This window comes from Poromitra crassiceps (genome assembly GCF_964638095.1).
Source record: "Poromitra crassiceps genome assembly, chromosome: 3".
Taxonomy (NCBI): domain Eukaryota; kingdom Metazoa; phylum Chordata; class Actinopteri; order Beryciformes; family Melamphaidae; genus Poromitra; species Poromitra crassiceps.
This window is the reverse complement of record NC_139625.1, coordinates 9,643,820-9,660,978: the sequence shown is the minus strand read 5'-3', so window position 1 is coordinate 9,660,978 and position 17,159 is coordinate 9,643,820. Positions and strand designations below refer to the sequence as shown.

General features: G+C 42.8%; 1 protein-coding gene across 1 annotated transcript; it reads left to right on the top strand.

Moving 5' to 3' along the window:
* Positions 1-6,776: 6,776 nt before the first annotated feature.
* LOC310773471 (sulfotransferase 1C1-like) lies at positions 6,777-16,606 on the top strand (the record flags this gene model as incomplete). Its single annotated transcript, XM_083633355.1, has 7 exons — positions 6,777-6,963; positions 7,121-7,252; positions 11,870-11,967; positions 12,166-12,292; positions 13,703-13,797; positions 14,514-14,694; positions 16,494-16,606. The coding sequence occupies 7 exons, from the start codon at positions 6,777-6,779 to the stop codon at positions 16,604-16,606; spliced, it is 933 nt and encodes a 310-aa protein (XP_083489481.1).
* Between the last annotated feature and the right edge of the window lie 553 nt (positions 16,607-17,159).

Here is a 17,159-nt window from a genome sequence, read left to right as displayed (position 1 = left end):
CAAGTGCTTGTTGAGTGTACTGTATGTACAGTAGCACAAGGTTAGAAATAGACTTGTGATTTTCCTGCTTACTTGAACTTGCTTGCTGCCTTAAGCCCCGTGGTAAGACAGCTCTGTCAGGCTCAAGTGGCTTTCCCTGAAGGCCACGTCCTGGTGGAAATATTCATATTCATATGCAGTGGTTCTCAAACTGTTTTGGCTTCACTAGCCCCTTTCCCTGGTTTCTACCCGTACCCGCTTTACCCGACGACAACATTTTGCGTAGAAAACGGCAAGAGAAAACTATAGCGGAGCATAATGATGCAATGAATGAATGATAACGCACTTTTTGATGAATTTAACATTACAAAATAAGACATGGAGTGAAAGGCTTTTCAATAGAGCAGCACAGGAATGAGTCTGGAAGTAGCATGTTGGATCTCCAGGGGGAAAGTGAATGGGGTTTTAGAATGGGGATTTCACTTACCGTATATGCATCACATAAGGTCTGTGGTTAACAAAAGTTTATGAGAGTGGTAATTTGTGTTCAGCAGGATAATCTTCACAAACGTCAATCACTTTGGGTTGTGTGTTTTTTTTTAGTTTTTTTTAGTTTGAAAAATATATATTCTTTATTAATATTAAAAGTCTCTGGGGAGACAGAGGAGAGGAGGAAGGGGGAGGGGACAGGCGTCATTGGAATCCAGTCTGTCTCTGTCCACCGACGGTGAAGTGCTACTGGAATAGAGACCTTAGTCCTCCTACAGAGCCCAGGTTAAGGCCACCAACTGAGCACGTCAATTAAAGCCTCCCACAGAGTAAATGTGTGTTGTTGTTTTTTACGTGGTTTTGAGAAAACGCTTCAAAAGGCATAAAACTTATTCACGTTTGTGAAGATTATCCTGCTGAACACAAATTACCACTCCCACATTACCACATGTCAGTGCCTTCCAACTACAAATATACGTCATCCCTGCAGTACTCGATTAGTGCCTTCTGAGCAGATTTATTTTAACGTACATTTATTTTCTTGATTTATTATTGCATTTTTCCATTTCCCCTTTCTCACAAGTACCCCCTGTAGTACTTTGTACCCCTAGGGGGTTCCAAAACCCGAGTTTTGGAACCACTGGTGTATTGGAATGAACAGATGAGATGAAGTAGAAAAAATGAGAAGCACTTTTTGTGCGTCTCTCTCTGCCCTCATTCGCTTTGTTGACCACCAGCCAATCAGAGGGCTTTCTCACAGACGCCGATTCAACGTGTCGAATCGGCTGGAAAAGTGGTGGTGGGACACACCACAAAGACTAGAGCGACAGACACTCACCACTGGCCCAGACATGGCGGTCGGCATGGTGTGTCTGGGCTTAGCTTCAAAAGCTGTTAAGTTGTTCATTATTGTTGAGTGATTAAACAGTTACAGCAGTAGAAGTGCCTTTAAAGTTGCAAAAGAAAATAGCTACTTCCACAAATTCATAGGCTTACTCGTTATATGAAGTGTAATGTGAAAAAAGGATGACCAAATTGACATAAATCAACCAAATTAATATCAAAGTACTATATTTTTTTACCAAATAGAAATAGAACAAAAGCTAGAAATGAAAGGCCAATTTCCAAGATATGATATATAGAATCATCTGTTGCTGTGTAGAATATAGCAATACTACCGGAAACTGTTAACAGTTCAAATAATGCCTCTTTTTTCTCTTTTTTTTCTTGATTTTTTACTGGCCAAATATTATTAAACGGTGATTTATTTATGATATATATATACTACCATGAACTTCTTCTTTTGAACTTTTTTTTTTTTCCTTTTTTTTTTTTTTTACATTTTGACACTTGTGTGTATGTTGGTAGCTATGCACTGTGCTAGCCCCATTTGTTTTATGGACATTATGAACAAAGAAAGTCCATGTGTCACTGAAAAATACCGGACCGGTACCGGGCCGTGAGCCCGGTCCAAAAAAATAAATAAAATCAAAACTGCACCTGGGTTCATTGATGATATCTGAACATATTATTCACTGAGTTCCGTGATGATTGGACAATTTAGCTGACAGGCCATGCTCTCTCTCTCAACTTAAAAAATGCATCTCTTCAAAATGACAGTAGAGTAGATTAAAAAAAAAGTTGTTAATGTGCTTCGTCCATAGTTAAAACAGAAACACTTGGTGGTGATCAGTAAAACGATCTAGGAGGAGATGTCGAAAATGTCTTTTTCAAAACTTCCAAAATGACTTTAAAAATCTTTCTGGTGGACCTTGAGAGTCCAATTATGTATTCTGTCTTATCGCATACAAGGAAAACGCATTAAGGGCAGTTCATAGTACAGCGATTTATGGTGGTTGCGATGGACCATGATCATATTCTATCGTCGGTGATAACGATATTCTGTTTATACTTCCAGCGATGGGCGATATGGCATCTTTGGTGGTTTGATGGTTGTGCCCATTGCCAAGACCTCATTTGGATTCAACTTTGACCCCATCACTGGCTCAAGAAAGTGCTGCTAGCTACTGTAGCTCTTGTTATTCTACCGCCATGTCTTGAGAGAAAATCAAAATGAATGAAATGAAACCTCTGCGATGCGTTCCCCTATCGCCTATCGTTTATACTTATGAGCGACAGCGTCCAAAGTCAGCGTCCAGCGATAATTAACGTTCAGCGTTGCTCGTTGAGTGATCATTAATAGCTGACTAGCTGTACTCTAAACTGCCCTTTAGGAGATTCTTAACAATTGTAATAATGTAATAGAATGCAGGCATATCAGCAGTAATGATAAGCTGGATGAAGTGCACTTTCTTGTTGCATATGAGGACTAGTTTTGTGTGTGTGTGTGTGTGTGTGTGTGTGTGTGTGTGTGTGTGTGTGTGTGTGTGTGTGTGTGTGTGTGTGTGTGTGTGTGTGTGTGTGTGTGTGTGTGTGTGTGGGGTGTTGGGTCTGTTCTAAGGATTGACTTGATGAGCTTTTGTTTGTTTGCACTGATTTTAGACTTGGTTATACATGTATAGCCTACCTGTATTTGCCAAAACTGAGTTAATACTGTGAAGGGACTGTAAACACATGAACTAGGTCAGTGGTTCTCAAAGTGGGGTCCGGCGACCCCCAGGGCTCCTTGAGAGGGTTCCAGGGCATCCCCAGCAAAAAGCGAAATAATTTATCTTCACTATTCGTGGGTTTCAGTCACAGAACCTTTTTGTTATGGTCGCCATCTTGTGGACCGAACACAGCACACAACTTTGTAGTACCTGTTTAAGTCTATGGAAGGACTGCTCAAATCATGTCCTGTTTGAACTCTCAACTACCCTTTCATACTTTTTCGCTACTACAAACTCCATTCAAACTTTAAACGGGTCACCACTCCTAGTACCTTTTTTCTCTTATTTAGTTTAAGGATAACATTTGAACTTTTTGATGAATCGCAGTTCCAAGTTTTATACTTTTTTCAACCTTTATAATGGGATCCTATGGAGCAGCCTTGAGTGCGTGATGTCACAATTCACTACCAGATTCTGGCTGCACTTTTTACTAAATTCATTCATACGTTTTAAAACTTGACAGTTCACACAGCTTTAACACTACATCAATATAATGTACAGAACTCTAGCTATTCTGTTCTCACAATGTCAAAATATAAGCGATGCGATTGATGTATAGTTTTTGAGATATTTATTTGACGCTATTGGACATCTTGTTTCAAATTGATCCTAGATGGCCCTGCAACAGTTGTGTGATGTCAACTGAAATCCATGAATAATTCCATCCATAACAAGTAACAAACACAATAAGAGAATGTATGACTATTTTGGTCATGAGTTTTATACACTTTCTGTAGTAAAACATCTAAAAGCAAAACTCATCATATGGAACAAAATATTATCAAATTGGTGCCTGCCTGGTGGAATTTTTGGTAATGTGTGGATTTTTTCTTTAGACCCACTGACCTAGGTAATTGTCTTGCACACAATTATTTTGGTATGGTCTCTGTAGGCTATATAAAAACTATCACAAAGAAATCAGTGTTCCATTGCCTAATACTTAATCATGGTTCTTGTTTGTGTCAAAAGTATTTTATTTTATCACTATCCTCACTCAGTTTCATCTGATTATGTAGTTCGTATTTGCTGTTTAGCCTATCTTTTGATTACCTATTTTATTTTTTCAGAAAAGTAATAAATATAATAAACTATCCAATGTTTTGTATATATGTGTGTGTTTGTTTTTTGTTTTTTTTTTAGATAAGGGAGTTTTTAGGGGAAGTAATCCCCCCCCATCCCCCAACAAATTGGAACTGCAATTGAAAAATCCCTTCATATGTACAGTATAGTATGTTCTCTGTCTCCACTCTGCAGTACAAATCCTTTACAGCATCATTACCGGCCCCTAGTGGGAATGAAGGACACATTTAACACATTCAGTCCTATGACTGGGTACAATCTCACTACGATCATAAGTGGAGGGGTTCCGCGCGGCACACAGTTGCTCGCAGTTGAGCATGCTAGCAGATTAGTGCGCAAAAACTCACCACTAGTCGTGATGTGTGAGACGACTAGGTCTGCTGTAACAGTCCATTTGAATATGAAACTTATTTACTCCCTATAGACGGTTTTCACCAGAGCGCAACCCCACAGCACTTCCTTTTTCTCAGCATTCGGCAAACTGCAGAAATATTCACTCGACATCGTTACTTTTGTTTTCGCTGCACAGCTGTATAGACGGTTTTCACGGAATGGTCAGTCCTGCACTTGAATGTTTTTTTTTTGTTTTATGTCCATAGCAAACACTGCAACAGGAAGTGAGCGGGGGTTCAATTTAGAATGTTTTTGTTGTCAAGTTAAAACCGTCTATAAATCATGCTTGTGCAAAAAGCATGTAAATTAAATTTTATATGCAACTCTGTAGGAGTTGCATATCCTGCTTTTTTTTACATCTTTATTTTAATTTCTAGGAAGCCCAAGAATCGAGATATAACCTCCAAAAATTAACAAGCGAAAATTACAGCCATCAAAACTGGGTACATTGCCCCCTCCCTTGATGTGTAGCCACACAAGTTCTACTGATTGATACAACTGTTCTGCATTAAGGCTAATCAAGTGATGTTTTCTCAGCCATTTAGCCATTACTCCCGCATTCACTCCTGTTCATGCCTTGGAAGAAATATTGCACGCTTCGCCCGCTCATTTCTAGCATGGTTGAGGTTATAATAAAAAATGCATATTGGTTTGCTATCCAGCTTTTCTAGATCATGATACTCACAAGAGATGAAAAAAAGGGGGAGCTCTGTCGTATGTGTGTCTGTTTGTTTGTTTGTTAGTATCCGAGGTGCTCTTGGTAAGGGAACAGATGAATAAAAAAGTGCCAGAGGCCACTTACTTGTGCAGTGTGGTGGTCTCGAGCGCATCCAAGGCAACACTCGTTGAGAGAGATAGAAGGAAGGAAAAGTAGGAAAGAGTGTGGTTGCCTACGCGTTTCGGCGCTATGGCCTTCGTCAGGGCAAAAGTTGTAGTAGTTTATGCTTCCGGTTAGGAAAATAAGTGTTTCCGGAATACGTGAAAAAAATTGTATCCAATTCAAAATAAAAGTATGGAAAAAGATTGCGTGAAATAAATAGAAAATATATTTTTTGAGGTAGTATTTATAAAAATGGTCTATAATCGATCTCTTCATTTAAGCCGGGGAGAGCCATAGCATCAAATTTGAAGATCCAGAAAGTTTCTCTCTGAAGAAGTTTCTTGAGGCGATCCTGCCCTCTTGTGGTGGTCTGCTGTATGTGTTCAATTCCCTCTGCTCTGAGTAAAGTGTCATTGCTGTCATGTGATTCACTGAAGTGCCTAGCCATAGGGTAGTCTGTGTTCTTGGATCTGATGGCATATTTATGCTCACTGATGCGGCCTTTGAATCTACGTTTTGTTCGTCCAATATAGAAAAAACCACAAGGGCAGGTAAGACGGTATACAACATGAGTGGTGTTGCAGTTAAAGAAATGTCTATGTTGGTAGGTGTGGTTGGTTTTCAAATCTGTGAAGGTTTGGGTACGTATGATGTTGTCACAGTGGTTGCAATGGCCACATCTGTAGTTGCCCATGGGTCTTCTGAGCCAAGACTGTTTTTGTTCGCCCGGCAGGTAGCTGTGAACAAGTTTATCTGAGGGAGGGAGCTCTTCTGTAGGAAATAATGGGAGGGAGGTGACTGGAATTGTGGCTTCACACAAGTTCGATTCCTGAATAACAAGACGGACAGCACAGTTGGAACAAGTTTGCCTGCTTAGAAACAAAATCAAGAAACAACTTGTTCACGATGCACGTTAAGACAGCATTGGTCACGTACCATATTCCTGATGTGCTTATAGCCTCTACTACATGTGACTCATTAGTAAGATAGCTTGCTGGCTGCTTAATGATTATTCCTCCTACTGCAATTTAAGGGTGTAATTCATCACACCTGCATGTCTCTGTTTGGAGCAGTTGTTCTGAAACAGCTGTTTCGGAAAGCTTTCAAATCTGGAGTAGATTGCCAAGGACGCTCCAGGTAGCTACTCATTAACACAGTTTTAAACGGAGATCTGTGGAAAGAGAATGAAAAAGTGAATGTTTACACAGTAGGTGTAAATGTGGGTGTAGACCTGAAATGTTTGCATGGGGGAGGGATGGACACTGAACTCTCAGGCATTTGGAACAAAGCCGACAGAGACGAGAGCAGCTGAGGACGGAACTCCAGCCACTCCAGTCTCCACGCACAACGTTTGATCTCTGGCTCCACGATCCCGCTCCTCAAGTCGGCTCTTGACGGCGTCAGTCATGTCAGAGGAGGAGGTGTTGTCCCACTCAGAGTCCCTCCTGAAGCCTGGCGACTCCATCTATCGCTTGCCTCTGATCCCCATCAGAGGGGTGCCTCTCACCAAACACATCGCCCACAGCTGGAACTCCATCTGGGCTTTCCATCCTGACCCCACTGACCTCCTCATCGCCACCTACCCCAAAGCAGGTATACCAAGGCTTTTACTCCATATCTTAAGTCCATTCATTCCAGTTCAGCGTTTTTCCATGTTTTGGTCATACCTCTTTGAGTAGGCTACTGTACTTATAAAAGTGCTATATACGGTAAGTCAAATAATTTATTATTATTATTATTATTACCTAAGGGACCACGTGGACCTTGGAGATAGTAGACCTGCTTCTTCATAACGGAGATCCTGAGATTTGCAAGCGAGCGCCCACGACCTTCCGCTTTCCTTTCCTGGAGATGGTCAACCCATTATCGCCCAGCCCTTCAGGTATATATCTCTCTCTATTAGTACTTGCTTTTGATTATGCACAACAGTCTCTATGAGGGTGATAGACCTGACATGGAGATAATATTTGAGTTGAGCTGTTCCCACTGCGACGGCCAATCCACTCAATACCTTCCCTCCAGGATATCCAGTTCAAACTCACGTCACTACTAAGATTTTATTCTCTGCCTCTCAACCAAATGCCTCCAGCTCGGCCTGACTGTCATGTCAGGACTCACAAATCCAACTCCTGCAGGAATGTCAGCCGATCAGAGGCTCCTGACAGTCCGGAGGTTCAACCTCAAGCTTAGGGGGGGGGGGGGGGGCGTGCCTTTGCTGCCGCAGCCCCCAGTCCTGTGGAACAGCATCCCCACCTCTATCAGGCTCGCCCCCTCGATAGAGGCCTTCAAATCTAATCTGAAAACCCACTTCTACCTGCTAGCATTTCCCGATTCTAGCTGATTCATGCCTTGGTTTCCCTATGTGTCCCGATGATTGCTGACCAGATGTTGCCTGATGTTTTGTTTGTGTATCTACCCTATGTACAGCACTTTGGTTGACATGTGTCATGTTTAAATGTGCTCTATAAATAAATCTGATTGATTGATTGTTTTCACAACCAAGCCATTTCCTCTGTCTTAATCAAACCAAACCAAAAGTCTATTTCAACAGGTGCTTTGGTTTTCTTATTGGTATAGATAGGGACAATAATATTCACCTGCATGTTTTACTTCTTTTTGTATCTCTTTTGTATCAGGTATTTTAGAACTTGTTTACCTCTGTTATTATGTGATAAAAAAAAAAGTGTTGTTCTTGTTGACAGACCTACTGTGTCAACAATTATGTATTTTCTAATGATCACAGGTGTCTGTCATCACCTGATATGAGGTTATATAGATGTACACAGAGAGCTTGTTCTTTGTACTGCCTGATGAAGACCCGTGAGGGTCGAAACGTTGCATTTTGGTCATTAAAAACTCACCGTGGGAGTTTCAAAAACAGTGTGCGGATTATCTTTTCCTTTTTCAGTGAGCTATTAACCCATAAACATTTCTCTCAGTGTCAAAGTAATCACACTTCAGCGCCATGGAGAAATCACTTCCACTGAATTTCCACCCCTGGAAGTATAAATCCATCCAAACCAAAACAGGTATTAGGCGGAGTGGTCACATGAAAACACGTAAACCTTTGCACTTGTATATAATTAAAATTGTCTGACCTTATTTTCATTTCTTATACAAAAAAGGATCAGGATTGACAGACAGGCAGAGAGGCAGACAGATAGATCCATTGAGATATACATTGACATAGATGGATAAACCTGCTTCAGAATACTGAAGTAACAGCACAGATTATGTATTTCATGCATTTTTCACTTTCCTTCTCCAAACACATAAATAACATTTCCCGGTCCGCCTACTTCCATCTACGAAACATCTCCAGATTACGCCCCACTTTATCACAACAGTCAACTGAAGTACTTGTCAATGCCCTGGTCACATCCCGTATTGACTATTGTAACGCCATTCTAACAGGCATCCCTGCCAAACTCACCCACCGTTTTCAACTCATCCAGAACTCTGCAGCACGGATCATTACCCGCTCAAAATCCACTGATCATATAACACCCCTGCTCATTCAATTACACTGGCTCCCTATCCCCCAACGAATCAAATTTAAAGTCCTACTGCTAACATTTAAAGCTCTCCATAATCTATCCCCCACTTACCTCACAGACCTCCTTCAGCCCTACACTCCCGCCCGTTCCCTCCGGTCTTCATCAGCAGCTCTATTAGAAATACCCCCTGTCAAGCTCAGCACAATGGGTGCCAGGTCCTTCTCACATGCCGCACCTACACTCTGGAATTCCCTTCCCCCCCATATTCGCACACTGGACTCCATCACAGAATTTAAAACTGCTATAAAGACCCATCTATTTAAACTTTCTTACTCCCTCTAATTCCATTTATTTAACTCTGCCATAACCTCTGTCCGCCAAACTGTTATTATTATGTTTACTGTACTATATTTTAACTGTGTACTTATTGTGTTTTTGTTGTACGGTGACCTTGAGTGTCAAGAAAGGCGCCTTCAAATAAAATGTATTATTATTATTATTATTATATTATTATTATTATAGCAACAGAGTCTCCAGTTCCAAGAAGAAAAATAAATAAATCACAGTCACACTGTGTGAAAATTCAGTCAGTGCTTTGAAACTTTTCATCCCGTATGGAACACGGGGGTGAGTATGCTTGAAAATTCATTCTTCTGTGATTTCAGATTTTTAAACTCACATTTCAAGAATGTGCTTTCCACTTGAATAGACAATTCATCTTAACACGTTGAGTGCCAAGGACGAGATATCTCGGCTTGCATGATCCAACCGTTGAGTGCCAAGGACGAGATATCTCGGCTTACATTAAAAAAAAAATTTTGACGGTGGGACATCGATCAACCCCTTTTACGTCTCCTATACCAGAATTGGAGGAAGAGAATGTGTATAATCTATTTTACCGACCAGCTAGGTGGCGACAGTGCACTCCAGACAGAGAGAAAGCACAGCCGCGGGTCCGCGGGAGAAAGCCATTCATTTTCAAGGAAATAGCTGGGCGAAAACGCTTTCGATTTCACACACACACACACACACACACACACACACACACACACACACACACACACGCGCGCGCACACACACACACTCGAGTACCTTTGAGCATAAATAAGACCAGAATCGCAAAAGCTTCTTCAAAGCTCTCGGCGGCTGCTTCCTCCATTCTCAAGGAAATGGCCCAGAAACGAACGAGCCTCATTCTCATACTGTAGGCGGGGACGCTTTCGCGCTGCTGCGGTGGGGGGTTCCAGAAATGGACTGGGTGGGCAGCATAAAGCCTAGAGTCGCACGGGGCTTCATCGGGGCTCTCAAACCCAAGAGACGAGTGAGCCCTATCCACACTCGCTGCCAGGGAGGGAGGCTGCTCAAACTCGCTGCCAGGGAGGGAGGCTGCTCTCAAACTCGCAGCAGCAGCAGCAGAGCACTCGCTTGTGACAAACGCAGGCTGAAAGCCACTAGACACGCCCACGGAGGGAGGAGTTGAAGGAGAGGGCGTTCGGAACTATATTGTTTGGATGTCTGATCTCTCACTGATGCCAAAAATAAATGGTTAAAGTGACTGTTCTGCCTGTTTGATTGAATTTCACAAAACTGCGATTATCTCAGCTTTCACTCTCAGACGCTAAAACCATGCTGTACTCAACGGCTAATATCTACATAACTACTAACTCTACAAACTAACTCTTTTAGACAGAGAAAGCACACATTCTATTAGTACTTTTGTGAACTTTGTGTTCACAAACTCCAAGCAGAAAAGAATCCTCGGCTCTTGTAAAATGAGCCAGAATCCTCAAAAAACGGCTTGGCAAAAGCTACCTACAGCAAAAAAAAAACGGCTGGCAGTCAATGTGTTAAATGCTTAATTAAATCATCTTGTAGTTCAAGATAATGTGAAACATGTCAAGGTAGGTGAATACTTTCTTGAACGAACGACTATATTGGTTTCACCTAGATATGCTCTTCTGTTTGTCACTTTGGTAAGATCACAGATCATTACCAATGCTGCTGCTGTAATTATCAGTGCAAACACCCTGAAGCCTACCGAGGACTGAGGACTTATCAACTATTGATTCTGACTTTTTATTTGATTACACCATGATCAACATGACCTTCCTTATGCACACCAAGCAGCTGATGGCTTCCCAAATGACATTAGATTAGGTTAGCCTACAGTACCATCACCAGCCCCAGAATGTTTTTACTTTGAGGGACCTGATGAGTCCTCAGTGCATCCTTTTGCATCTCAGTCTATCAGAATGGGATTATAACAGTATAATACCCCCCAAAAACAAAACAACAAAAACAAAAAAACATTCCTCAAGTCAATTAATTAAATGTCGAGCAGTATGGGTTAGCGCCCCAGCCTGTGTCTTCCGTGAGGAAGAAGCCCAACAAATCCACGGGAGGCCGTTTAGGAGGGCCACTCAAGCCGCAAGTGGAGCCTGCAGTACCACCACGGCCCAAGAAACATCTTACCAGAATGAAATGTTTGGAGCGGGGGAGTCTGGTGCAACGCACAGGTCCTGGACCTGGTGAGACGTAGGAGGAGCCCGGACAGGGGGCAACCCACAGAGCCTAGTCCCTCCACGTGCCAGAGCCTCCCGGTCCCGGCAGAGTAGTTACGGAGCAGCGGATTGAGTGGCCCCGTCTTTCCCTAAGAGGGCTGCCCGTTTGTAGCTACTGGGACGTAAGTCGGGGCTTGATCAACCCCGGCTGGGTCACCTGGGCGAGGGTGTATGATGTTGCGAGACCCGAAACGTCCTATGACCCCAGGGTACATCACTGATGATACGTCCCAGTTGCATCCACGTGATGTTTTTTTCTTTACTTTAATGTGAATAAAACATTGGTAAAAAATGACTGTGCTGTGTAATTTGAAGAATGGTGGTGGGGAGCAGTGACATTTTGTCTTCTAAACCAGCTGCAGGTCTGGATCTCAGAAACAGAATTGTGTTTCAGCCCGTTCAACATGTCAGAACCTTCCCCCCCCCAAATGTGTATTGCAGGTTTGGATCTTCTGAAGCAAATGGATCCCCCAAGAGTGATCAAGACACATCTTCCTTTCCAGCTGGTGCCGCCTGGATTTTGGGAAAGCAAAGGCAAGGTAAGACTTGATGTGTGTGAGGGATTCAAATTGAGACGTGTGAGCAGCATGCACTCTCAGTGGATTCTATTGCTTTAATGCTTTTGAATGAACAGTATGCACACACTTTAACAAGGTGACGGGCATAACAATACAATGGTGACAACAACTGTGCCTCATCAAATGACCCATTCTTTGTATTATTGTTGTCGTGTCAAGGCCATCTATGTGGCACGCAATGCCAAGGACAACCTGGTGAGCTACTACCACTTTGACCGTATGAACAAGACCCACCCTGAGCCGGGGCCCTGGGACAGCTACATACACAAGTTCATGCGAGGAGAGTGTAAGTCATCCCTAAGTATCATCTGACCTCTAGTGGAACAGCTTAGTATTGTTCGCACCAAGGGACAAGTTCTTGTCTATTCTAAAAAAAAACATATTTGACTGTTAAACTAGCGAAAGGTGACTTTTGCAAGTGGCGTGCACAGACAATTTGGGTGCAGGTGCTGAAGTGGGAGTGGGGGTGGGTGGAGGGGGAGGCGCCCCTCTCATAATTATTTATAAAAAAAATAAAGTTACATACAGTCAGCCCGGATGAACACAGTGCGGTGCCCGAGGGCCAAGAGAGATGTCATCATCATGTCATTTTTGTGAGAAAAATGTCCTAGTTATATTTGCTTATTACAAACCCCAGGAGAAAATGATGTGAAGTCAATATTTTAGTGTTTGCACTGCATAACTGTAACGCTTTGGGCCGTGCTACTCACTTTCTCTCACCATTGTTCACAGTCTGTCATTATCTCAACACACGCACTACAGAGAAATGTAAGACACAATGTACTCACTTTTTTATTTGTTCCCCAGTGAGATCCAATTTCGAAAAATGGTCTCACTACAATGACATGGCTATTATAACATCATCACACATGAATACGATGGTTCTCATTGAATCCACAAGAGTCTCAGCTTTCCAGTCATACCCAATTTAGGGACGCCAGTATGCAGAAATATTCAAATAGAATAGACGAAAAAAGCATTTTTATACTGCATGCAAAAAAAAGGAATTTGTGTGTGTGTGTGTGTGGGTGACAAAAACTGCATGGGATTCGCATAAAGCGGGCATGTCTGTAAAGGGGATACTTGTGGGTACCCATAGAACACATTCTCATTCCGATATATTGAGGTGAGAGGTCAAGAGACCCCTTTTTGAAAAGTTGATTTAACCCTTCCCGCCTTAGGTCTTCTAGTTTCATATGATAGCAGACACGTCACTCTAGCTTTGTAAATGAGCCTGCGAGAGCCTCTTAAAGACAAGGATATCGGCTGCGGAAGTGTCTTGCAAACAGGGCACTTAATCAGTCAAAGGCCAAAAGGGCCGGTTTCCCGACCTCGCTGTCTTTCCCCATACGATACTTAAAGTGACCTCTATGGCCACGACGAGGTTAGTTTATAATCCTGCCATAAAGTAAGTGTGCCCAACAACAGCAACACCCTGCAAGGCTGCAGGCTACGTGTATAGTGGAGGAGAGGATGGTCCTTTGGATCTGCACTAGACACTTATTTCAGTGTGTACTTGTATTTAGAATGTTTTGTGATCATATTTAATTAAACCAACGAGCCAATCGTGCAATCATTCGTGTTGATCAGTTAGTTATTTGATGGCAAATCCATGCTGATAGTCACACTTGACACAAACCGTGAGCTGGAATGAGGATGTTGTTGAAATGATGGAGTTTGAATGTTGTTTCTGCAGTGGCCTGGGGCTCCTGGTACGACCATGTGAAGGGTTACTGGGAGGAGAGGGAGAAGAAGAACATCCTTTACCTCTTCTATGAAGACATGAAGGAGGTGAGGATGTTTCTTAAAGCAGGACTAACCCCCAAAACACTTTTCTTTCAGCTTTTAACCAATATGTATGGCATTTGCGGTGGTGTGTGAAAGGTTCTGGTAAAATAACTCCACATTTGAGACCAAATTGACAATATTCTACAATCTTTATCATTTTCAACAGCATAAGTGCCCTCTATGGGTTCAAACCTGCTTTTTTGGGGGGGGGGCTCAAATGAATAGATGATTGGTACATCATGGTTACGTCACGGTGTTATTTGCGCGTGGTGTACTTCAATGTGAATCAATTGTATATTATCAGCTTTATTTTATGCGCGAGCCGTTTCGGCTGCTGGGATAACGTAATGCATCACGTTAACTTCAGGAGCAGTGCAGTAAATAAAATATTCCTGGAATGCGAGTTTAACAAACCAGTTACATGTCCTCTGCATTCTACATCAAATGAAGACATTACTGTTTGTTTTATTTTACGTACTTATTGGCCAAATTATTAGGTACTGTAGTTTATGGGCTAGGAATTCTGCCAGGGTACAAGGGACTATAGGCGGCCATCTTGCCTGCAGAATTTTCAAATGAAGTAGAATACCGTTTTGCCAGAAATCTGGGGGGTTTAGTCCCCCTTTAACATAAGGGGCCCTATCCCCCCTCTCTCTCATGCACACACACACACACACACACACACACACACTCACTCTCTGACGTCTTTATTTCCTCAGAATCCTCGGCGAGAAGTGGAGCGCATCATGCGCTACCTGGACTTGTCCCTCTCTGATGATGTCCTCAGCCACATTGTGGAGCTCACGTCCTTCGAGATCATGAAGGAGAACCCGATGGCCAACTACACCTTCATCCCTGCGCCTATCTTTGATCATTCCATCTCTCCCTTCATGAGAAAAGGTGCCTCCATCTGCTGTCGTGCCTTCAGCAATATCCCATAAACACTTCTGACAAGTGTGGATATGAATAATTAATAAAGAGCCAGACAGAGGTTACGCCAAAACCAGTGGGCCATGTTCCAAAACCAGACATTCCTCCCCGAAAAGGTGCCAAGTTGGGAGGCATCAAGTTAAAGGAACACTCCGCCCATTTTCAACCAGCTTTGTATCATTAGAACATCAGTAGTATATCAGAAAACTGTAAACGGTTTTGAAGTCTGTCATATAATTTTACAGTTATTGAGTGTTAAAGTGTGGACCAGTGACATCACTGGTCCCCACTAACTCAAATTAATAACTCATTAACTCAAATCAACTCTCAAACTGTAAACGGTTTTGAAGTCATTCATCTAGTTTGACAGTTATTGAGAGTTGATTTGAGTTAATGAGTTATTAATTTGAGTTAGTGTGGACCAGTGACGTCACTGGTCCACACTTTAACACTCAATAACTGTCAAATTAAATGACAGACTTCAAAACAGTTTACAGTTTTCTGATATACTACTGATGTTCTAATGATACAAAGCTGGTTGTAAATGGGCAGAGTGTTCCTTTAAGTCACCAAGGCTGAACGCCAGGCCAAGTTGGGAAGCGCCAGAGTTGCTGTAAGACGCCAAGTTGAAGGCCAGAAATGATAGCCAAATTATTCGTTATTTTCAAGTCAAAGTAACGCGCAAATTCCACTGAGTCCGGGTTCCGTCCGGCTGCGCTCCGGTACGGCTTCGGAGCCGATACGTTTCCACTCTAATCAATGTGTCAACTTCCACCAACTCCGCTGCGTTGCGTGTCTACTCCGTCCCAGCTCCGACGATCCGGAGCTCTCCGGAGCAGATACGCAAGGCTTCTATTTTTAGCGGATGTCGGAGCAAAGCCGCAGCAAGTTCGCACAGATAAGGGTAGAGCGGGACAGGAAGTACGACACAGAAACGAAATAAAACATCCGGTAGTTTTCAGAATAAAACACTCCGTGTTGACCCCAGATCGTATTTCACATAATCACGTCAACATAACGTCACAATGGGCGGAGCCAGGCCTGGAGTCAACAGGTCAGAGGTGTTTACAGCATTCAAGATCAAGCCAGAGGACAAACATGTATGAGGAAAAGTTCATCATTGAAGTGGAAAACCACAAAATAATATATGACACGACACATCCTTTTTACAAGGACAACACCAAGCAAGTCCACCCCTCCTCTGCTTCTCCAGTTGGGAACAATGATCTGCTGCCTGTTTGTTGTTGTATTTATCCCACATACAAATTGTCTCGCGCGATTTCACCGCGAGAACTTGTCGGTCTCGTCACTCCAGCTGTCTGGCGGAGCAGAGCCGTGACGTGCTCTGCACGCAGCTGGTTAGTGTTGGCGGAGCACGGAGCAAAACCGGAGCACAGCCACAACGCAATGCAAATGCACTCAGTGGAATCCCGGCGTAAGTCAAAGTTACGGATCGATCTCAATTAGCTACTACAAATTAGATCTTCCTTTTGGGGGGAATTCTCTATGCTAGCCTGTACAGATGCCCTCCTCTCGTCTCACGAGGAGCGCCACCTTACAATAGAGTCATAGTACTTGCCATGCATGCCACTTGGTAAAGTCTCTTGCTAAACCTTACCGACCGGTCTCTCATGATTGAAATAGACTGAGGACTTTTTTAAAGGGAATTAAATAAAAGTACTATTATTCACTTCTATACAAATGACATACTGGTGCTTGTATATCTAAAATTGTTTTATTGTCTTCTTTTCTCTTCTCTTCACATTCAGGTGAAGTAGGTGATTGGACTGATCATTTCACCACTGACCAATCAAAGATATTTGATGAAGATTATGCAAAGCAAATGAAGGCAGTCAACATACCGTTCAGGACCCGAATCTAACCCGGACTTTGGGTTTTACAAATTGGTGCAACTCTGGAAAAACCAAAGACCAACCATCGGACACTGCAGCGCAGCACTCGGAAGGCAGAAACAATGTTTGAAAAATCAAAGATTCAACACTGGTAAAAACAACTCACTCATCAAGCCTGCGTGTAAAACACTGTATTCACTGCAGCTTGTTTTCTGTAGATATACAGAGCAAGTCATACATTTGTATGATCAATAAAGATGTGCTACACAATACAAATAGGCTACTTTGTAATCATCACTTTATTCTAACTTATCAGGTAAATGAGATATAAGCCCAAAAGTGTTGTGAGTGAGTGGACACGCCCATTTATGTCATGGGGCGTCTAGTCTGGCGGCACGGAAACAGGCTGCTGGCATAAGCCCTCCCCTGCTCTACAGCTGCTCTCTCAGTGGAGGCGTCCATTTCAGACGCTGCCGGATTTCCGCTCCACGCTTAAGAAGCTCTGTCATTGGCTCCGATCATGTCAATTAGAGCGGCTTCCGCTCCCTCCTCCCTGTGTGTCGCTGTAAATAGTCCCCTGCC